This window comes from Thunnus albacares, chromosome 4 (assembly GCF_914725855.1).
Source record: "Thunnus albacares chromosome 4, fThuAlb1.1, whole genome shotgun sequence".
NCBI lineage: Eukaryota > Metazoa > Chordata > Actinopteri > Scombriformes > Scombridae > Thunnus > Thunnus albacares.
The window spans coordinates 27,787,081-27,810,093 of NC_058109.1; the positions used below are offsets into that span (position 1 = coordinate 27,787,081).

Sequence of the window (23,013 nt, forward strand, 5' to 3'; positions counted from 1 at the left end):
CACTCCATCTTTAGGTGTCTGCTTGGTAGTCAGGTTGAAACCCAGCATCTTATTGGCCAGCTCACCAACTACTGCAGGGCTAGAGGAGGGAAGTTATTGGTTCAACTGTATCATTTTTTTAAACAACACTCCTAATTTAAAAGAAAAAAAAAACATCATGGAAAAACATATATTTACAAATTGAAGGATAAAAAGAAGCAGGTGAACTGAAGATAAATAAGTACTAAGTATCTCTCCAGGGCATTGTTCAGTTGAAGAGAGATATGCCGGAGCACTTTCTGGGCATTAATGTAACATATTCTGACAAAGCACAGCATTTGGAGACACTTAGGTAGATCTACACATTGGTGTGGATGAACCTCTACTTATTCTCCCTGTTTAAAAGCAGCCTGTTCTGTAAACCTGCTCTGGTTTTGTAAGTGAATACAAATGAAGCCAGGGGTTGTACTCATCCTTTGATAGATGGGAGGAAGGTGAACTGTGTGCTCATGTCATTGTCTGGGGACAATGAACTTCAGCATATCTCACTTTGAAAAAGTTCCCAGCCATTCCGAAACCCTGAAGTAGGGTGACGATGATACATGTCTGGGACAATTGTCATAAATCACCTCTTTGCCTTAAAGGCGGCAGTAAGTGGTAGGTACCTTTACTACAAAGATAGCACATAGTTTAGTACATGAAAACATGTACTTGAAAGAGCAAAGAAAAGCTCTTTCAAGTTGTTGTTCAGCCTTTTGAAAATTGCAGAAAATTTCAGTGTGAGCCTTCATTGGAGGAATACTCTCATCACACTTTGTAATGCTAAGCTAGAACAAAATAAACCTCAGTGGCAGCACAAAACCTAATCAACCTGAGAGAGGAAAACTCAGTATGTGGTGCATAACACTTCTGACGTCTTTAAAATCCCCTTTTCAACATTTAATTGAGGGTAGTTGTACGTAAATTAGACACTGGAAGAAAGAAAAACAGTTTATTTGCAGCAAAAGCAATCCTGACTGTGTCTTTGTGCCTAGGGAGCATCTTCAGAGAGCTCTTTGAGCCTCTTCATTTTAAAAGCCGCTGTCGTAGGAGAAAATAATATGAATCTCCTACTTTCACTCACAGTATAAAATGCGCATAAGGGCATACTTACTCCTTAGTTAGGTGCACTCCACCTTTAAGGCCGCTGTCGAACACACCCTTGCCTCTGCCACCAGCCAGAATCTGAGCTTTCAGGACGATCTCTTTGGCATCTGAAAGACAGAGAGAGACGGATAGAGTGAGAGAGACAAAAGGAGGGAAAGAAAGACAAGGAAAGAGAGGCGGAGCGCTAAAGATATAAACTCTGCACCTTGAAGGCCCCCTTGAGTCTGCCTCTTATCTTTCCATCTGATTGAGGGAAGAATGTTAGATTCTTCCCATAGTGAAAATGGACATAAAATGGTCTTTAAAGTATACCTTCTAAATACCATATGGACTTATACAGTTTCATGTGTGTGTATTTCCTTATGACTGGCATCCACTAGCATTCTCAGTCCAAGAAGGGGAATAAAAAAACTGCACAACTATTGGCAAAACTTCCTGTGACCTTGCTCCAATTATGTAACCACCCTGCATCCCCTTTGCTGTCACCGCCACCTTTCAAGAACTTGCACATCAGGAGGAGGCCTCTCAGCTGTCTGTTCAGCATCCTGCCCACAATCTTCCTATTCTAATGGAGTGAGGGCATTTGATGAAAGATGGTCTCTAGCTAGGTTATTATTATCTAGGTGGGGGAGTTCAGCCATTGACAGGTGGCTGCCATCAGGGTGGGAAGTACGTGGAAGGGAGAGTGGAAGGGGATGATCAGCCGTGCGATGGCTAGAAAGACACCTTGACCTTGGGGTCTGGAGACAAGCTCCTACCTTGCCAGCGTGAAAAGCGTAGCTCTACGGGCAGGGTGGAGAACGTCTAGCAGGAGCTGGTGAGCCGAGAGAGCTAAAAACCTCTGGCTGCACTTTCTGCTGCTGTAGTAAGAAAAGGACCCCAAGAAAATAGCCTGTGACAGGGTGGCAAGGATTAAACTAACACTGCATTAAGACCCGTTCTCTGTGGAGAGTTGGGAGCTGTGAGGGGAGAAAGAGAGAACGAGAGAATAAAGGTGTGCTCATATGCAAAGGGCTTTGAGAGGAGTCATAAATGAATAAATATGTTAATAAAAAACTGCTACTGCGCAAAATTAAAAAGAGTTCAAAGCAAGATGAAATAGAGTGTCCCGCGGGCATGTGCAGCGGAGAGGGACGGCACAGAGAAAATGACTTTTGCTTTAAAGAGGAAAAAAAGGAACAAGTAGAAGAACAAAGACGTAGCCCAACAGGGAGACTATTGTTGGAGGTGTAGAGAAAGGTAAGAGTACTGACACATGATGAGGACCTTAAAAAAGCAAGATATGATTTTAAAGTGAAGGTATATTAAATACATTAAAAGGCATGTAATATGCCAGGGAAGGTAATGGGGTGAAAACGAGGCAGGTGTTCATTCCTGCTGCACTAGTAATTGATAGCAAACCAGCTTATTATATAGCACACAACCAGATATTGTAGCAATATCAGCGATTAAGAATGGGCACTGAAGGAGTCATGTGCTGATTATGAGAGGAAACTTTGTAAATGGGAGACCAAATGGGAGGAACAGAAGATATAATCTGATAAATGTAGGCAAGCTGTGTCTCAAAGAACGTATGATGAACAAAAAAACAAAACATTCTGACAGAAAAAAAATCTCAGTAGAATCATACAAAATTCTCTGGTTACATTGAAACGCCACTCTCTTCTGAAATACATGGAGAGGATAATGATGTCCTCAAAGATCACAGTGAACATGGTAAAGTGAACATGTTAAAGAGCAGGGCAACCATTATCTGGTAGTATGACAGACATGAGATGGCCTCTAACACTCAGATAAAGGTTGGTTCCTAATGAGTGCAGAGCAGAGTGGGGAGTGGACGGGAAAGGGAGAGTAGTATGTAAAATCAGAGACAAGTCATGCTTTTATGTTCAACCTAGACACTATGATGAACAAGGGGAAAGAAGGGCACATGTCTGATGTTAATCGGTAAAGACACCGGTGAGCGGTGTTGGAGAGTCAGAGCTCAAGGTGTTCATACAGTTGAAAATGCAATATTAAATCTGTAAACTGAGAGGTCATACTAATGAATGCTGACGCAGATCGAATTCAGAATATGTCCTATCAGACAGCAATATTCTTTCCAAGACGCTTCCTTAAATGTAAGTTCTCATTACTGTGAGTGTGCAACACACAGAGTATTGATGCACTAGATACATCAAATGATTTCTTTATTTGTGCAGCCATGATCATTAGAAATACCTCCTGCAGGAAAGGGTTTGGTTATTAGTTGAATGAAAAACCTTTTTCTTCTTGGGGGTTGCATAATCAATTCTCCACTTCCATTTGTGTCATATATGGCCCACTGTGAAGATGCAGAGAAAGATTTTAATCTCCATTTATTTTGTATATCTTGGGGACACAGGGGAGGAGATTAACATTGCACAACATCTCCGATCACATCACATGCAATCGGAGTAATGCGGTCATCATCCTCAGGCCTTACTCATTTCCCAGTAATGAGTGCAAATCAACGCCCAGTCTGCTTGCCAGTGACAGCAGCAAAGGGGATGTTACTTCAACAATCAGTGTCTCTTTCACCCTCCTCCTTTCTGTGCATTTTTAAAAAGGCCTGTTCTCCCATTCCCTCCTCCTTTTCCATGTAGCCTATGGGTGGCCAGCAGTAGAGCTAGCTTTGGTCTGATATTTAATTAAGCCTTCGGGGCTGTGCCATAAGGGGGATGCTGGCTGGTGAGGGACAGATGTAGGCTGCGCACCAATCCATTGAGAGTAAGATGTGGCTACCATCTGCATGAATCGAGAAAAAGATCAGGACATTCCTCCCCAGCTTGCATGTGTGCTTTAATGAAAGTAGTATGGCAGCTAAATGGAGACAACTAATCAAACTCTTGGGAGAGGAGTAAACAAACACAAGCGTGCATAGCCACAATCAAACACCACCGAGAGTCTAACCCTTGCTACTGATAAATGCCATTAACACTAGAGGGAAGGGGGGAAAAAAAAACGAAAGACCTCTCAACCTTCAGCGTCTGTGCTCATCATGACAGTACACCTCCAGGTTACGATGCTAGAGTGTGTTGATTGCTGCCAAACAAGTGGAAATTAGTCTTCAGAAAAAATAAAGGTCTTAAATGTCAGTCTACAGGACTGTTAAAACAAATATTGTAGGCGTAATTATTCTTCTCCCAGTATTTTTTTGGAATTAGTTACCAGAATCTGAAAGATAAATTATATAACTATAATCCAGAGGTATTCAAGTACTACAAGTAGAAATAACAATCTATGTTTCCATTTGCTTCCATCTAGTGGCACATGACACGTCTTTAAATAACCTCAATTATGCTGTCAACTGCATATTGATAGCTACAGAAAGCCATTGGAGCAGCTCTGGCTTTTTGACTCACTTAGCCACAGGGCTCTTTGCTATGTCACATACATGGCTCACTGATGTTGGGAACAATGAACTCATAACCTACTGTATCAAAAAACTACCACTGGCAATGCAGGACATTAATGACTTAAAACAGAGCGACTATCTGATAAGCTTTACTAATTGCATGAGCAGAAAAGAGAATATGTGCCTATCACTAGCACATGTATAGAAAGGTCAAATTAGGCCAGTGCTTACTTCTGTACAATGTTCAGTGTAATAGCTTTGCCACCACATTATGTTTTAATTACACACTGGCACTGGCAGTGCCAGTAAATGGAACAGGTCATGTTGAATGTTTAGATTTTGTCTGTGATGGTTTCATTTAACCACAGCAGTAAAGCTGATATTATCTTGGACAAGTTCAGCTTTCCATAAACTTTTAGCATTTCCAGTCCTGCTAGACTGCAAAAAGGTCAGACAGAAAATGGATCTCCACTCATGCAGCTATGGCAGGTGAACCAAAAGGAAAGATAAGAAAATAAAACCCACATTTTTTCATCTATCACGACATATAATGGCCTTGAAATTCTTAAAGCTAAATATGTTTGCCTGTTCAGCTGAAGTTAAAAGGTCAACTATAAATACCACCTCGCGGTTGTATGCTTCTGCCAAGGGGTCAAGTTGCAGTTTACATCCATGTCTGTCCAGACTCATATAGTGAAGACTTTGAGGGAATTTAATAAAAAGGTATTAATAGGGTTTAGTCAGTTTCTGGTTTTGCCAATCCGGTCCAGTCTACGAGCTTGAAACGGATTGATTTTATGTGAACCAACTGAACTGGCATTTGACAAACTTTGACTGAACTGGACACCAAAGACAAGGTGGAGGAGTTAGGCTGCACCAGGCTAACGTTGCAGATCTCACCAATAACCCGGAAAAACCTGGCTGGGCTGCTTCCAGCTTCCAGTAGTCTGAGAGCAGCTTGTGTTTTGAACAGCGGCTAGCAGCTAGTTTGCATGGTTAGCATTGTTAGCATAGCAAAGCTGTGCTAACAATGCTAGCTGTGTGTAGCCAAGGTGAACAGTGTCTTTGCAGAACATTATGGTGTCACAGTAAAGTTGACCTTCAAACCTTGTTGATATAAAATGTCATCACTTCATCATTTCATTTTCATTAGATATTTGTGTAAAACTTTGTCATAATTAACATATGAATTATTGAGTTATGGCCAAAAACATGTTTTGTGAGGTCACAGTGACCTTGACCTTTGACCACCAAATTCTGTTCAGTTCATCCTTGAGTCCAAGTGGACATTTTTGCCAAATTTGAAGAAAGTCCTTCAAGGCGTTCCTGAGATATCGCATTCACGAGAATGGGCCGGATGGACAGGCAGACAACCCAAAAACGTAATGCCTCCAGCCACAGCTGTCCTTGGTGTCAAGGCATAACGAACATTGACAAATCCTAACCATGCATCGCAAAGTTCTCTTGCTACTGGCATGTCTGCGAGACCAAATGCTGGGACTTGTATAACAAGGGGCAAACACAGATTTGGACAAAATAAAAGTCAAAGATAACAATTTGACCTCTTTGTTTACTACAACTAAATAAATCATTACCATCTCACTGTCTTGTCTGGTTAAGCCCACCGTGCCTATATCCGTCTCTCCCTCTAATGATGCCATCTCAGTGCTACTCAGTGGAGGAGAATATTGGCATCCTGGACCGACTGTGGCACCACTGTGTGACACCTCCTCCAGTCACCACTTGCATGACGGCTGAGTCCTCATTAGAGGACAAGTCCACCTGGCTTTCAGACATAGATAGGACTTCTAATGACATCCTGAGATGGCCCCGGTCTCCTCTCAGTGACAGAGAGGTGCAGTTCAAACCCCTGGCTGAGAGTTTTTCATTGCCATACAACCAGAGGGGTGACGGTAATGATAATGGTGTTGTGGAATGATGGGTGCTAAATGAGAAAGAGGGCATCTGTATGGAGAATTATTTGTTTCAGAACGAAGCCTCAGCAAAGACATTTGCTTGTATCAAACCACATCATGAGACAGTTAACTAGAACAATGCTGACTCTGGGTTGCAGACAACAGAGCGCTTCAGAAAATCTCCATAAAAATTGTTTAAATAAATGACCAACAGTATAAACAAATGAGTAGCTCCATGAGCTGCTCGCTTCTCAATATTGACTGCACAGTTTCAGTTCAGCATGAAAAATAAATACAAAAGCGTGTCTAATGGTTGGAGCAACCTACAAGAGAAGCACAATGGTGTTCCTACATTTAACTCCACAGGTGTGATTCCCATTTCTGAATCTGACTAAACTCTCAACTCCAACTCACACCAACACTACGAGGTTGCCTGCGTTTATGCAAAAAGACCCTGACAACAAATAATAGGCTACATGCTCACTTCTACTGGCACATTAGTATCATCCTAATACGATAGAAAGGATGTGTGAGAAATAATTCCACGTCTCACCCACGACATGAATAGGTTAGGGTGCGTAATGAGGAGGTAGAAACACTAAGCAGCTTACAGAAATCAGCTCTTTGAGAGACAGGCTGCTTTACCCTGCAAAGCCTATTTACAGCTGTTAAGACAATTTCAGATGCATGGCTTTTTCTTAACAAACGAGAGAACTACGAGCCAGCTAATGTATGGGATGACAACAGGTCCTCAGAAAGGTCAGAGTACTGTGTGTCTGGGCGGGGATACGTGTCTGTGTCTGTGTCTGAGCTCTTTTTCTCACTGTGTGCTTCAGTGCATGTTTGCAGATTCTCAAAATTTCTGCATATATAAAATATGCAAATGTTTGCAGTTATCATACAGTCTAAAACATGTTTCTGAATGAAGCTGGTGTAGTGTCAGTGGGCTGCTGTGCCCGTGTGTATTATATGTAGGTGTGTATTATAGTGGCAGGAAGTGGAGACAGGAGAACTGCAGACTAACATCTGTCTCCCTGTGTGACAGACCAGCTCTCTGACGGTACCGAAGCTGTTCCGTCCATCAGCAGAGGCCCAGCAGGGAGTGGGGTGCTGAGGCAGAGATACCTGCAGCTCACTCCAACTACCTCCCAGCACTCATTTATTTCCCCTACAATGTGAATAAAGTGGCGAACCAGGACACTAAGGTACTGCTGTAGTACTACCCTTATTTTATAGAGGGATGGGGCATAAATTGAGTGGTGTTCGGCAATACATTCAAAGACAGAGGAAGCGACACAGTGAATAAAAAAGAGAGAGCAATAACAGACTGAAGTTAAAGGAGAATGAAAGGGAAAAAGTGACTGAGTGAACAAATCGAGGGAGCGGGGAAGAGATAAGAGATGAGAGAGTTAAAAAAAAAAAAGAGAAGGGAAAAGTCAGAGTGTGTGGGTAAAATGCTGAAGAAAGAGCAATGTTGTTTTGACTTGACAATACCAGTTAATAGCTATGTAAATGAACCTCAACCCATTTAAGTATTAGTTATTAACATAATACTTGTTTCAAACTCTGGCCACGTAAACAGCAGCAGCATGGTTAATGGTTGTAAATTTGTCAAGTGAATTTCCTTACTGAGCGTACGTGGACCAGACCAGTATATATACACTTCAATGACAATAGCCAAATATTCCTCACAAATGAACAAGGAGCAGCAGTGTGAATTCAAACAACTTATTATTCTGTAATTATGCAACTTTTCCTTTTGCAAGAAGTACATTTGCAGTGTACAGTTGACACAAAGACAAAGATAGAGGACCGAGTATGTACTGAGTACAAAGTGGTCAAACACAAAATGGTGTTTAGTGACCAAATGCCAGTAGTGTAGAAAGAAGTCGTCTCAGTATAAGTGGGAGAAAAAGCCTCCAGACTTGAATCAGCCAAATCCAAATGCATGCCTTACTCACATGAAAGTTCGTATGTTGATGGACCTGTTAACAGACCAAGAGATCAAAAATCTGTTTATTGTATTATTTTCTCTTGGATTGATGTCATAATGCACAGTGCATTGTTGCGCAAGGGTGCTTCAAAGACGAGCAATGCGTCAAATATAACGACACATATGCATGTGCAGGGGTTGGTATTGCTTGGTGTTTGACTGTAAACTCAAAACACAGAAGCGGCATACCACGCACAGGGAAACAGCTGCCCCCAATTTCTACTATGTGAACCCACACATCAGCAGCAGCACAACACAGGTTGTAGGTTGATGCACTGTGCAGCAACAGAAGATGCTACTCTTAAGATAATATTAAAGAAGAAATTGGCTGACAAACCACTGCAGGGGAGATGGATCTTCAGGTGAGTACGTCAAGTGAAAATACCAGCATTACACTAAATCCAGGGCAGTACTCCAAGTTTACTTTATATATAATGTATTATATATCTTTAACATTATTAGGCCCCCATCGAGGACATTTGTTTTGCAGCCACAACTGGTGCTGTTGTACGTAACCTTATTATAAATAGAGCTAGCTAACTTATCTTGTCCACATAGTTGTGTACACATATGAGTTCATTTGGTTCTCATGTTTTCAGTTAACTTCTCTCCTCCTAGAGTGACTCAGAAGCTTGCCCATTTGAAATGAGCATCATTAAACAGACCTTCTCTCTTTTCACTTTTGCAACCATTGACGGGCTACTGTACCATCACTCGCTGATGGAAAGCACCTTAAGGGCTGGCGACAATACCACTGCAATATCCCATAAGACTGAGGCTGCCTATTCTTTTGAAGTTCAAGAACCAATTATTGTAAGATCAGTTGCCTGAATAGATGAACAGCTGTCTTAGTGGCCTCTGTCCAGTAGACCAACATGGAGAGGACATGACATGGGCTCCAGCTGGTGTACATTCGCACACAAACGCACAAAGCTCTAAGAGGGTCGTCTCATCCCTCAGTACTTGAGACAAAGACAGAAGTGAAAGGGCTATGGTTGAGCCAACTCTACTGAGCACTAACTGCTACTGTCAGCGCTTTTCACCAGAGACTCTGCCTCATTTTCTGAAGGGGGAAGATGAAAGTGGTCTTAAAAGGCACTTGAAGTGTTGAAGTGCACGAGGCGGCTCCAGTGGGGACAGTGTGAGTGGGAAGGGAGGGGATGTGCAGTAAGGAGAGGTCTGGGCATGGTCCATGTTTTAACAATAATATATTTGTCTGTCCCTAGTTGAAAAGGAAGTGGGCCCCATCTGTCCATAAGGTTTATAGCACCCCTGTGAGGTTTTTTATCTTCCATTCCACGGACTATTAAAATGTTAGGTTTGTCGAAAAATTTTCTTAGTCATTTATGAGACTGGTTTGGTATCACACATGGAGAGCTGAGCATAACAGAATTTGATGACAAGGGACCTCGCCCTTATACAACACTTCTTTTCAAATCTAGCTGGGCAAAACATTGAACTGAACTGGAGTCAACACAGAGAAAAGGCAGCGAGAGAGAGAGCAATAGGGAAAAAAAATCATTGCATTCACTGTTCGATGACGCATGGAATAGTCTTAATAAAACATGCAATTTAGGGCCAGTATTATCCAGATAATGGCTCTATCACTGAGCAAGTGTTGGGACACAATGAAACACAGAGGAAATGAAGCATGAGTAATGCTGATGTGCTGCAGAGGCATATCACTACTCAACACCCACGACATGGCTTCAGAATCTCTTGTTGATTTGTGACCCGATACACTGCACATCTTAAACCAAAGAAATTAACAACCACACGTAAAGTGGCGTTTCGTAGGCATTTTACCTTAGAAAAACTAGAAAAATCACTTTATTTGATCATAAATGATTATCATTTAAAAACCTGTTATGCCACGGACACACTACATGACTTTCAAAGTCGTCAGATTGCTGTACTGTTCACACTACACGTCTTTCTGTCTTGTAATCGGGAATCTTAAAGTCACTGTGGTTTGGACACTACATGACTGATTGGTGAATGGGGGTGACACATTACAAGATCTTTCCCCAGGAGGAATCCCAGACGAGTCTGTCTGCTCTCCAAACTATGTTTTGTCACAAAAACACACACAAGAAGCTCTCATTGGCTGTAGCTCGTTGTCGCCCTCATTGCCAGTCACAATACTTTACACACTACAGGACTCTCTGAGAGGGCCAGATGTTTAGCCTGCTTGATATCTTTCAGGCGTCTGAAAGGCATCGGCAAGTTCTCGGATTACGTCTTTCAACAGTTCGCGCATAGCGATCCAGCGCCAAGTGAACACAGATTTGCCTCTGACCTGGGGCTTTTATCAGCGATCTGCAAAAACTGAGGGCAAGTGGAAAATCAGGGCTAAAATTGTTTAGTGTGAAATCTGCATTAGGTTGCATTTTGTCATGCTTATGCATGTTAGATGAGCAGCTGTCTATTGCAACAGTAAAAGCTCACTTACTTCAGTCACTTTTTAATCAAGTTCAAATGAATGAGAATGCATTTGCACTTGTTTTAATTCAGCCTACTTATCCTCAACTATGTTGTAGAATTGACATTGTCCCATTCATTCACTGTGATCCTCTCACTGCAGCCTCTCTAAAGCGACAAGCTAACAAGTGACTTCAGATTCCTTGTTGTGGTAATTGGTGCAGTTGGCTTTTAAACAAATAGCAAACAGGAGAACCTTTATTCATGATTCTACCACACATAACTATTCAGATGGAATATCCATTGAGCATGGCTCCTTAGTTTCTTCCATTTGGAATTAATAAAGACAACAACACCTCTCAATCCTCTAATATGGAGACAGCATATTAAAACAAAAGCAGAGATGAGGAAAATGAACTGAGAAAGCATAGCTCCTCATTCTGACTTGCACACAGGCCAGTCAGGATAGGGGAGAGGTGACTATGAGGGACGACTCGGGTGAGATGCAAATGTCACACATGGATAAGAAGGTCCTCAGAGCAACTCGTGGTGATGTCCATGGTGAGGAGGAGTGTTTCTGTGACAGATGGTGCAGACTAGGCAGTGTGTTGGGTTGGTGGAGAAACATATGGTACTCTCTAGATGATTTCATATGCCGGTGCCATGCCCAGTCGGAGGTGTAAACGCTTCTCTGCACCCTGCCAGAGAAAGCGGAACCGTTGATATAACCAGCAACAATGTGGAGGCACACCGTGTGTGAGCTTGTGTGTTATGCCATATCTTCCGTGACTTAAATGGAAAATTCACCACTGTGAATATGATGATTTCTTAAAACTAGGTCACCTATGTAGTAGAAATGTGCAATTATTTTTGAAATTGGTGTCATATGACTCGAGAAAACTGAGAAAATGCTGTAGATCGCTCTTTAAGGGGGAATCCTTCAACAACCAGAATGCATTGAGCACGGTACCGTCCAATCAGCTACTGATGGTGTGTTTACAGAACGGAGAGGGCGAGTACGTTTTTCCAGCAGAGCAGCCGGTTAGCAGAGGCAAAGTATTATATCTCTTTACTGAGGCTTATTTTCATTTAAAAACCATTTTTCCTCATTGAGTCTGGATATATCGTACCGGTGTGCAAGGATCATAACACTTAGGCGCGCTGGAGTCAGTTATGTGGATCAATGTAAACTTACAGAGAGTTGCACACAAGCCTGAATGCTGCCAGAGCTGCCTGTGCTGGTGGACAGTCAAAAAAAAACCTCAAAGTCTGCTGTCTTCATTTCAGCTTGTTTTAGGAAACAATTGTGGATGAAGGGGTGAAAAACTGTAAGAAAACACTGTTTCTTTTACCTATTTTGCACAACAAGCACCAAAAAGCACCAAAAACATTGTTGCAGCACCGAGTTTTCAGCCCGTCTCCATTCTTTCTGATAATCCTCACTGGTCACCGGTCGATGCTGCAAGGCTACCCCGGCTGCAGCACCTCTCTTTCAGCTGCCACTGTTACAGCTGCCGTGGTCTCTTTCTCTTCCATACGTTGTTAAGTCTGATTCCACAGCAATGTTATTTGGCCTCAGTTGTAACAGTAGCGCCCAATCTCTGCTCTGACATTATATTGTAAAGCTAGTTGGTTTTTTTTTGTGTTAGATTCAGCATTTCTGTCCACCTGAGGAATCACAGAGAAACTCAGCAGCTTAAGTTTGTGTGTCAGGCTGCGGTGGTCTCTTCCTCCTCCTCCACACACTGTTGTGTCTGATTCCACAGCGCCATATTCTGCCTTGTATCATGAAACTAGTTTTCTTCCAATTATGATATCTTAAAGTATTTAGTAGTATGATATTTTAGTGTCTGCTTTTCAGTGTAACATGGCAGATGGAGTGTTTTGGGAGACCTACATTTGACAGTCCTTGAAAGCACCACTACAGAAAATGAGGAAACATAGTTTATAGAATAAGGCAGATCTCCAAAGTCCACCGGGTGACACGAAATGAGTGGGGAGCTCTGAGTACAGGCAACTACCCACATTATAATGACACAATGTGGGTAGAAAAAACAGACAAAGTCTTCTATATCACACTCCTACTAACGAACTATTCAGATGTATCACCACCACTGAGAACCACATATTTTCTAAATTGAAGCAAACACTCAGACTGATATTAGGGATCCAGCAGTTATTTTTTCCTGCACAATCGTATATGTCACACTCACTTAAAGTGTTATTTATGCATACGTTTTTTTTAAACCTTCCTCACATATTTTCACAGTGGCATAAAGGCATTGATGTACTAGATTGCATATTAATGCATTGCACACATAGCGATCGACCATTCGTTTCTGGTCAACGGCAGGCATATACAGCCATACAAAAGAGAACTGCAACTGAAAAATACATTGAAGTGCAGGTGCCTGCCATGAACACTGTTCCTCTACCTGCAGTAACGACAGCATTGGAAAAAACATATAGTACCTTCCTCTTTACACCAAACCACAATTATGCAGGATTTTACATCACATGTACAGCTAACCTGGCCCTCTACGCCACTGGATCCTTGCAGCATGCCCTTGGCTCTGTGCCTGGTATATTCCATGTCTTTCTACACTGTTGGTGATGGGGAAACACAGTGGATGTGTCTGGGAGTCCATCCAGCAGACGATGCAGAGGAGGGAGTCTCTTCTTCACCTCAGTGCACAATGGGAAACCCATACCACTGAATTCCATGAAAGGGGAGATCAAATTATCTCACCCATCAGCCATTAGCCAGCCATTATGTTGCAGATTGGGTTGTTGCAATTTTCTCACCCTTTCCTTACAACAGATGCGGTACACTAGGCAGCCTTTGACTCTGAGCCGGATGAATAAGCAAGTAATAATTATTTTTTGAAGTCAAGACTGAATGCACTTATGATTTTTTTTTTTTATGAAACATGTAATTACAATATAATACACACATTTTATTCAGAATCCAACATTAGACCCCATCAAAACCATCCACACATTCAGCAATGAGGGTGCTAGATCTTTTGAAGCTGGCAAACAATGAATCAAACACACTATAATATTGAAATCATCTACAGTAAACAGGCGTACAAGATTTAATTTAATAATGCTTAGGTCTTTCTGTGAAGACTAGCATCAACGCTAAAGCAAAATTGCCACAATACACTTGAAGGCAGTATTGTGTGGAACGATACTAGCTCCTGGTTTACAGTGAGATCTGTCTCAATTTGCAGATCACAGGCCAGAGGCATAGAGGGGGTCGGAGCTGCCACAGACAGCAGGCAACTAAATGAGCAGATTGAAAACAATCACTTTAAAATACACACAAAAACAGTGTTCTTGGCCTTGAGCTACTTTTATTTACACACCATCTGAGACACAGTTTGAGCCTCATTGACTTGACTTTAAGGAAGATTTCCAGATTTAAAGATTTCCAGTAACCAAAAAAAAGAGCCTCTCTCCTTTCTGGAAAAGATAAAACACATACAGAGCACGGCTGATAAAACATTTTAGATGTAAGAACTGATATTAACCTCAGCCAACTAAATATGTGAGTATTTTCAAGCCTGTCGACTTAAGACAGCAACGCGCGGCAGACTGAAACTGTTGGAGACGTGTTGAGCAGATCCTATAGGTCTCTTTCTTTCCCTCTCCCTCACACCATCACAAATAGCACAAGCATAACCAAATATGCATGCCTGTATACACACACACACACACACACCTGCCTCATCAAAGAGTTGGCTAATGTCAAGGTAGCTCAATATTATGCAGTAAGCCAACATATCAAACTAAATATCCCTCTAATAAGCACACATGAGATTTGACAGCCATGCATAAAAACTGCTCTGTTTACGCTGAATATTCATAGCCAAATGAAATAAATTAAAATGACTGTTAATTGTCATTCTGGCAGTGAGGCTGTGTTAAACAGAAAAAAAGTGAAGAAGAGCAGCGGAGGTAGATGGAGGTGAATGAGGTGTGAGAGAAATTAAGGTAACTTTAGAAAGTGAAAACAAAAACAGAAAGATACAGAAAATACGATCGCAACACAATTTGTCAAAGGTATGTCAGGGAGATGACAATGGCAGAGAAGGAAAAAATATTCCTAATTCATCTGATATGAGGTGTACATATACCGGAGTGTATGCTGCCCCCATTCATCGCACAAGCTCACCATGCGGTGAAGATAAGAATCCGAAGCAATGTTTTCTTCCATTGCCGCTTTTTCAATGAGCGATTGCTGGGCGAGTTAGGAGGCATGGCAGACATGAAGGGCTCTTACAGCAAGTAAGGGGAGAGAAAATGTGGTTTTGATTTAGAAGTCAGACTGAAAATCCATCAAGATTTGCTCAATAGATGCATCTGTCAAGCGGGTGGCGACACACAAAGTGGACTGCATAATCACATTCTCTTTGGCTGTAGCAGTGTACAGGTATGTGTATGTGTGTGTGTATATCTGTGTGCATGGCCCTGCATATCTGCTTAGAAGGCAAACATGAAATCTATATTCATTACTGGAGTTGCTTTGATATCTAAAAAGTGCTAGATAGCAACCAAGCCTTTGTGAAAAACCTGCATACATATACTGTATATATATATATATATATATATATATATATATATCTGTATATACATATAGGTGTGCTCATATCACTGCTTAAGGAAAGGAAGGTCAGTCTTACATTGACTGGTGCTGAACATCATCAATAATTATTTATAATATTTAAACAATTCAGAAGGGGATCTGCCAAAGATGACATCATCTTCCAATTTTTAAAGATTGGGTTGTGATTCCTGAAGTGACACAAAAATTTCGGGTGATGTGCTCGAGTGATCTTCTTCACTGCCTTCGATGGCGCACTCTGGCGTTTCTTAGTGCATTACTGCCACCTGTGGATCAGTGGAATAGTGTGAAACCATTAGCAGGAATGTGTATCGCATCACCCATGTGCACACGCCTATGCATTTGGGTCCAACAAACAAAACAGGAACCCACATGTAAAAACACTGCTCCTTAGTGCTACCACTGATGATATTTTTTTTAAGTCCTTGATTGTTTCATGAGCCTAATGAAGCACTGAGTGAAACGTGATCATGACAGATCCTCTGTCATATATATTTTTAACAGGCTGAGTGTTGAGATACTACCACAAATATTTGTTGGTTGATTTTTTTCTTAGCTCTTTTAGGTCACATTTTAGGAAGTTTGGAAATAGAAATGCTGCTGAAACTCGACTGCAGCATGCCATAGTAGCATTGCATTACACACATCAATTATTCATTCTGCCAGAGAGACATTTACTTGTACTATTCCCATTTACTCCTGCTTAGCACATTTTTGGCAGCATCAATAAATATGGTGATGACTTAATACCAAAAGAAGATAAATCCATACATGAATGCCTAAAATTTGGTGAGAGTAAGGAAATATATACACAAATATGCAAACTTACTTAAAAAAGTATAAGGATCTTTAAACTCTTATAAACTTTTTTTTTTTTTTAATCTAGACATTTCCATATTAGTATGCAACTTCAATGTGCAAAAGTTTATTTTTCAAACCTACAGTCCTGCTTGTGCTGTCACATTACAAACTCATATGCGACTGATGGATCTGGGTCATTAATTTCTGACAGACAACAGGAGGTACTGTGCCATCCCCACTGTGTCCCAGTTGAGCACATATTACAAAAAGTTTGGACTTTCTGATAACTCCCTGCATGGCTCACCCAGTATGGGGCCTTAGAAATCAAACGCTACTTTCCATGAGCCATTAGCTGGTTATGAGTCACCCATCTGCCACAATGTTAACTCTCCCCTAAGAGTTGTCATTCAAGTTAAAGGGAATCAATGGTCCATGTCGGATTTCTTCTGAGTTTATGTTTTGATAGTGAAGGAGAAAGATTTTAAGCTATTTGGCCTCAGCAGTAATAGAACAAATCAATCTGTGTCCACTTTAGGAGAGTTGGACCACTCTTTAGTACATGAGGAGTGAGAGGAGTTTCTATACAGCACAGCTGCAATTGAACTGTCAACTTAACCACTTCATGGTTAAGTGAGTGTAGCTGAGAGGAGAATACTGGTTGCTGTGCATGTACGTATGAATGCCTGTATGTCTGCGTGCTCATATGGGTAAGCTTACGCTACGCATGTCATTCTTCTATGTCTGTGCTTCCACACTTGAGTGGTTCATTCTATTGTGTAAGCAGGGAACCAAGGACTCATAGCAGGATATCAGCACCACACAGAAATCCATTTGAGTCGCGCCCCGTCAGCTCAGATACCCCAACCACCTGCATCCCCTGTACAGAGCTGTACTCTGTGTCCTCTACAGTGGAAAGCCATGAAACAGAGCTCCTGTGGGAGTCAGAGCTTGGCAGTCTCAGTTTGCATTTCAGCTCAACAGATCTTAACTAAAGAGGTTACTGATCTCCCTTTTTTTCTCTCACTCTCTATCACAATCATGTATGACCTAACATGGCCCAAAAGTGAGCTGAACACACTCATGTAAGAGTATAAAAAGACACGGTGTGTATTTGAAGAATTGAACCGTTGGTGGGTGCTTGTTTGCAGGCTTTAATAGTGAGCCAGCGATCGTTACATGTTACAAAAAGTGTGAGAAATACATACACGCACGCACACACACACTGACCAAATCTCACTGAATAAATGGAGATAAGAAAATAAAGCAGCTCCGGCCATCTGAAGTACACTGGGGGAACAAAGGGGGTTGATTTACTAAGCGGACCATGAATTACTGTCAAAGCTGCAAAAATTTGCATTGGTGCATGTTTTCTGTTTAGCTGGGTTTTACTTCCACTCATGAAGTGGTCATAGATGCAGTTGATTTAATTTGAATTTACTGCTGCTAATTAAGACCTGATCCTGGGCTATATAACATGTGTCTTGTCCATTTCTGGAAAGCAATGCAGCACAAAATAAAATGTTAGTTCCCTGCTACTGATCTTGAAATATTGGTCGAGGAAACCAATAAAAATGTTTCACAAATGCAGTCATGCAATTACTTCTACCGCAGTGGACAATCTGCAATAATAAATCACTTTCAGCCACCATTTGTATGAAGTATCTTTTCCTTTGCACACATTTTGCAGTTCAACATAGAAATGCTCAATAACCCAATCATGCAATTTTTAGCATTGCCATTTTTCCAGCATTGGCAGGAAAAACTTCGATATAGCTCCATAATTATGTCACAACTATGGACAAATGCTCTCTGACTTATTAGCATCTAAAGTTAGCATTGTTAGCATCTGGATTTTATTAAGGTATCTATTTCCTTCTTACTCCTTCATCCTGAGTTTTCAGGCTCTCCATTTCTTCTCTTACAAAGCGATATACTGTAGGTACTGTCATGAAAATATATATCCTCTTCCTCCTATTCACTTTATCTTTGTCTGAATCGTAACCAGGGCCCCTGAAAGTAGCGCCCTAGGCGCTGGAATCCAAAGGCAGCGGTAAGAGTGGCACCTCGCTGGCTGACAACCAACCTGGATGCACTATCAGAAAGCCATTGCTGTAGTTGGAGAGGACAATGAATAAAATATAAAGCTGAGGGTGGAAATATACAGTGTATGTGTTGGGCAGTTTGGTGTGTGGGAAGAAAGTAGAACAGGGAAGGTAGGGGATGAGAAAGAGAAAGCTATGTGTGGGTGCATACAAATGTATGTTAAACCGTCTTTGTTCATGCGAGTATAATGTATTTGTGAAGATTTGTGCTACAAGAATAAAATCAGAGTTTCAGTCACTTCCTTGCATGGCGTTGTGTGAGTGTGTGGGGGCAATAATCCAAATTGTAACCAAGGATTAAAAATAAATAAAAACAAAACAAAAAACATGCAAAGCGTGAGGAATTGAACACGAGAGGTTGTGAAACAAATTAGTGCGGTTGAGTGCTGTGATGAAAAACTGAGCAGGCATAACCATTAAGCTCAAAAAACACAGGCATCCACACATACGCAAACAACATAAAGACGCGATTAAACTTGATAAAACTTCAACCCTGATTAACCACAGCCATTTGCACGTCCTGTAGCAGGGCCACAACCATGCAGCACAAACAAGGCTGTTAAGGTTGCACAGTGTACAGCAGTACAATTACACAATAATTATAACTAAATCACAATTTACAAAACCCTGGAACTGACTCATTATCAACATTTAAGTAATAAAGAATCAGCTTACATGTAAATCTATACAACATGAGAATAATTGTCGAGTGAGGCTATGTTGTGGCCACAGGCTTAAGGGAACAACAGCTGATTTCTTGGCTATTTCAACGAATTTGCTGTGTTGCTCCAGAAAAAGGCTGCATTGCTACGTTAACTGCACTATGTGTCATCAATATGTCATCAAAAGACCTTGATTACCAATCATGTCATTTCAAAACAGTTTAAAATAGTTGCTACTCCGCAACAGACACCATCAGTTACACTCATTCTCAGCTATTTTGTAATATAGCATAAATGATACATTTTCCAATTTCATACTATTATATTTCATATATCTCAAAGTAAATATTTCTCTTAATTCAGATATCTTATTGACACCAGTATCAAACAATTCAATTCAAACAATGCCCAGCCCTAAGAAGGAAGCCTGCTTCCTTCCCAGTGGTAGAGTGGACATACAATAGGTAAACTATATGTGTGTGTGTGTGTGTGTGTGTGTGTGTGTGTGTGTACTCACTGAGTCTCTTTGCAGCCTCCAGGGCCTCAGAAGCTGTGTCAGCCACATAGAAGCGTTGGACAGCCACACCACTCTCTTGCATCAGCTTTTTGCTCTGGTACTCTTGTAGATTCAGCCATCTCCTTGGACTCAACCAGGTGGACTAGAAGAGAGAAAGGAAAGGAGGGAGGCAGAATGAGTATGAATGTGACTTGTAAGTCACCATGCTAAATGATAACAATTTTTCCTCTTCAGCTCAACGTCTCTCCCAGCACTGTGCTCTCTCTCCTGAGCTGTTTTACATTATACAACACCAAAACATGTCTAAAACCTGCCCTAAAGTGCACAGGCTACATCCTTTCTCCTCTTCCCTCTTCCTTGTCTCCCCACCTCCTGCAATCGCTCTCTTTCCTTTTCCTGTAATGAGGCAGTCAGCCAGGGCTAAGCTGCAGGACAGCTCTGGAACTGTTTGCTCCATCAGCAGACACAGGGCCTGTCAGCTCCAGCTGTTGTTATTAAAAGGAAAATTGGCTTTTTAATGCGATGGAGAGACAAAGGCTGTGTTAGAGGAGTTAGATTCCCTCTGCACCAGTACACACTACTGTGTACATGGGTGTGTGTGAGTGTACGTATGGGCGTGTGTGCATGCATGCAAATGTTTTTACAAGAAATATCTTAAGGGAGTCATTACGGAGAGAAAGGCCATTAAAGTAAAGTGAAAACAAGGATTGCGAAGTAAATTATGGTTCAGCATTAAATGATGTTTCACTGCATGTATTTCCAAACCAAGTGAAGATTAAACTAACATATCATCAGGATTACACTTCATTATGTTGCTGACTAAGTTAGCAACTGACCTAAACTGTTATCCACTGTTACATCTGTTAGGAGTATACCAGACATTAGCTATTTAAGGAAACTAACATAAGGCATACATTATGAAGCAGAAGATGATGGGATGTTAATGTATAATAAGTCATTAGATAATGGAATATGACATATACCATATATTATTAAAGTATACTACTGGAATATTGTTAGTAATACATTTTTATTACTACTTAAATATAGAAAAATCAAATGCTCTATCACACCAACTGTGCTTAAGTCTGCATGGTCAATATTCGGCTCTGAACAACAATCACGGATTGGGGTTTTAAAAGAAGTATCCAGCTGCACGGGTATGAGTCCATGCTTGACAGTGGGAAAAATACATTTCTGTAGGGACAAACACACATCCTAAAATACGGAAATAGCAACAAGCAGTGCACAACACCTTGAAATTGAATCTGGGTCTTTCTACACTGACTGACAAAAATTATGGCAGTGGAGAAAACTGGTATTATTTTGCTGAAAGAGCCAGACACAAGATGGACAACACTACAGTATGAAAATAGGGAGACTGTAGTAGTAGTGAATATATAGATATGTTTAGCATTAGTTTGAAGAAGAGGGTATTGTGGAAACAGTTAAAACAGTAGTTTGACAGCATCATCTTGACTCAACTTTCACAGTGGGTGTTTTAAGAAACACTGAAAGCAAGAATTTTAGAGTAACCAAGTCATTAATAATGATAAAGATATACTGACTGTACTCAAAGAGACACAGATAATGGCTAAATATCTCATAGCAGTTAATTTTACACTTGCATAAAGTCACATAATGACTACTAGCAGCATGTCCTGGCTGCATTAGATGACATATCTCTTTTGGATGTGTTAGTACTTAACAGTAATAATTAAAACAAACATTTTAAGGCTGAAGAAGCAGAAAAATAAAAAGACAGCAATAAACTTGCAGCAGTCACTCTTTCAGCTTATCATTAAGAATTATTACGTTACCCAGTACCTATATAGTGCAGGGCATATGTCAAGAATCACCAGGTTTCATGGCAGGTGAGTTGACCACTAAAGCTGAAATTATAGTTGCCGCGTCCGCGTGACGTAAATTTCGTCAGCAGACGGTGTCCGCACCAGTCCGCGCAGTCACAATGTCGTGTTCCTGTAGACGGCGATCTACTGCGCATGTGTGGAACGCATCCTCCGAGCAGACCCCAGAAGGTAGTTTAAACACATCAACTACCCGTCCTAGCTGTCCGTGTGCGCGTCCGCTCGAGAGTATAAATGAAGCTTAACACATTCCACCAGAGGGGAAGCAATCAATATCAAAAAACCTCCAGACACCCTGAACCTCCGTGGTACACAACTGACTATTCCTGTCAATGATTTTGTTGTTTTCTTTGAAAGTTAAAAATGCTGACCTGTAACTGAAGGGATTTCATGTTGTACTTAGAAGGTAAAACAAAGAGGGAACATGAAAAAAAAAGCTTGCTAATCCCATTCTAAAAACAACACATACAAAATGAATCAATAGTGAAGAATTCAAGAGCAGCAAAGACGGAGCTGATCAAACAAGTATCTGTACTCTTCATAAGTCGGAACCAAAAGTCCCAAAAAGTCTGTCACAACCATGATGTTTTTGTGCTCATGTGTGCAAAAAGAGTTCACTGTCACTCAACCATAAAAGCGGATGGAGGAAGTGAAACGCAACCATCGACTAAACCTTAATGGTTATTAGTGATTAAAGGCTAATGAGCTTGACATGGCCACTCTAATAGGGAACAGCCAAGCCCAACCGTTTTAATCAAGTCCTAAGCACAATCATCAATGGACCTCAACTAAAAACAAAACCGCATGACTGCTAATCCACAATTCATGCCCCCCCTCTCTGTGCCACTGCACACTGTATTAGCATGCTTTCTCCATTCCAACTCTCGTGAGAGTCTGTCAGGAGACTTCATTAGGGCCAAAATGGGTTGTTTTCTAGAAGAACAGAACATGTTGATCCATATTGGCCTCCTCTCTCGCATAACTGAATACAGTAATGAGGGGCATCCGTGGGTCACCTCTGCAGTCTCGTCTGAAATTCTACAGCATACTATTCATGTGTTTCAGTTATTGTAGTATATATGTGTACATGGGGTGGATATGATTTCAAGTCTATCTCCATAACACTCTATAACAGCCAATATTGATGATGTAATTCCCGCAGGAATCTAGAAGGGTTCAATGGCAGGGCAAGATATATACTGCAGGACTACATGAATAGCAATGGAAAAATTACAACAGAATTTAGGAAAAACTCATATGGATTTGGATGACATGGATGTGTCTGTATCTGTTTGCTGTTAAGCAAAAGTGCTATTTTGTATGTTTGGGTACATGACTTTAAGGATTCACTCTTTTTCTGCCTGTCGCTCATTCCTACACATATCCCGCAGTCTTAACAAGCCAAGATGCAGAACAAGTTTTCTCTCTTTTGTGGACTCATTTGACTGCTGTCAGGTACCTGCTGGGCAGGACTCTTCCTCCTCTCTTAAAACATTCACTTCCCTTGCCATTCAAACAGTTCGCCTTGGGAGGATCAGCTTGGGTGCATTTCTCCATCTGTCAGTGTATCTTTTGGTCTATATTTGACTAAAGAAAATGGCA

General features: G+C 41.1%; 1 protein-coding gene across 1 annotated transcript in view; it reads right to left on the reverse strand.

The window, feature by feature from the left end:
- The window catches only part of suclg2 (succinate-CoA ligase GDP-forming subunit beta), a 102,739-nt gene that overhangs the window by 59,703 nt on the left and 20,023 nt on the right, over positions 1 to 23,013 (reverse strand). Inside the window, exons 2-4 of the mRNA XM_044349022.1 lie at positions 19,544 to 19,685; positions 1,133 to 1,232; positions 1 to 79 (exon numbers count right to left, since the gene is read on the reverse strand). The exon at positions 1 to 79 is cut by the window's left edge and continues 12 nt beyond it. Of these exons, the coding sequence (XP_044204957.1) occupies positions 1 to 79; positions 1,133 to 1,232; positions 19,544 to 19,685 (321 nt within the window). The remainder of the gene's footprint in view (positions 80 to 1,132; positions 1,233 to 19,543; positions 19,686 to 23,013) is intronic.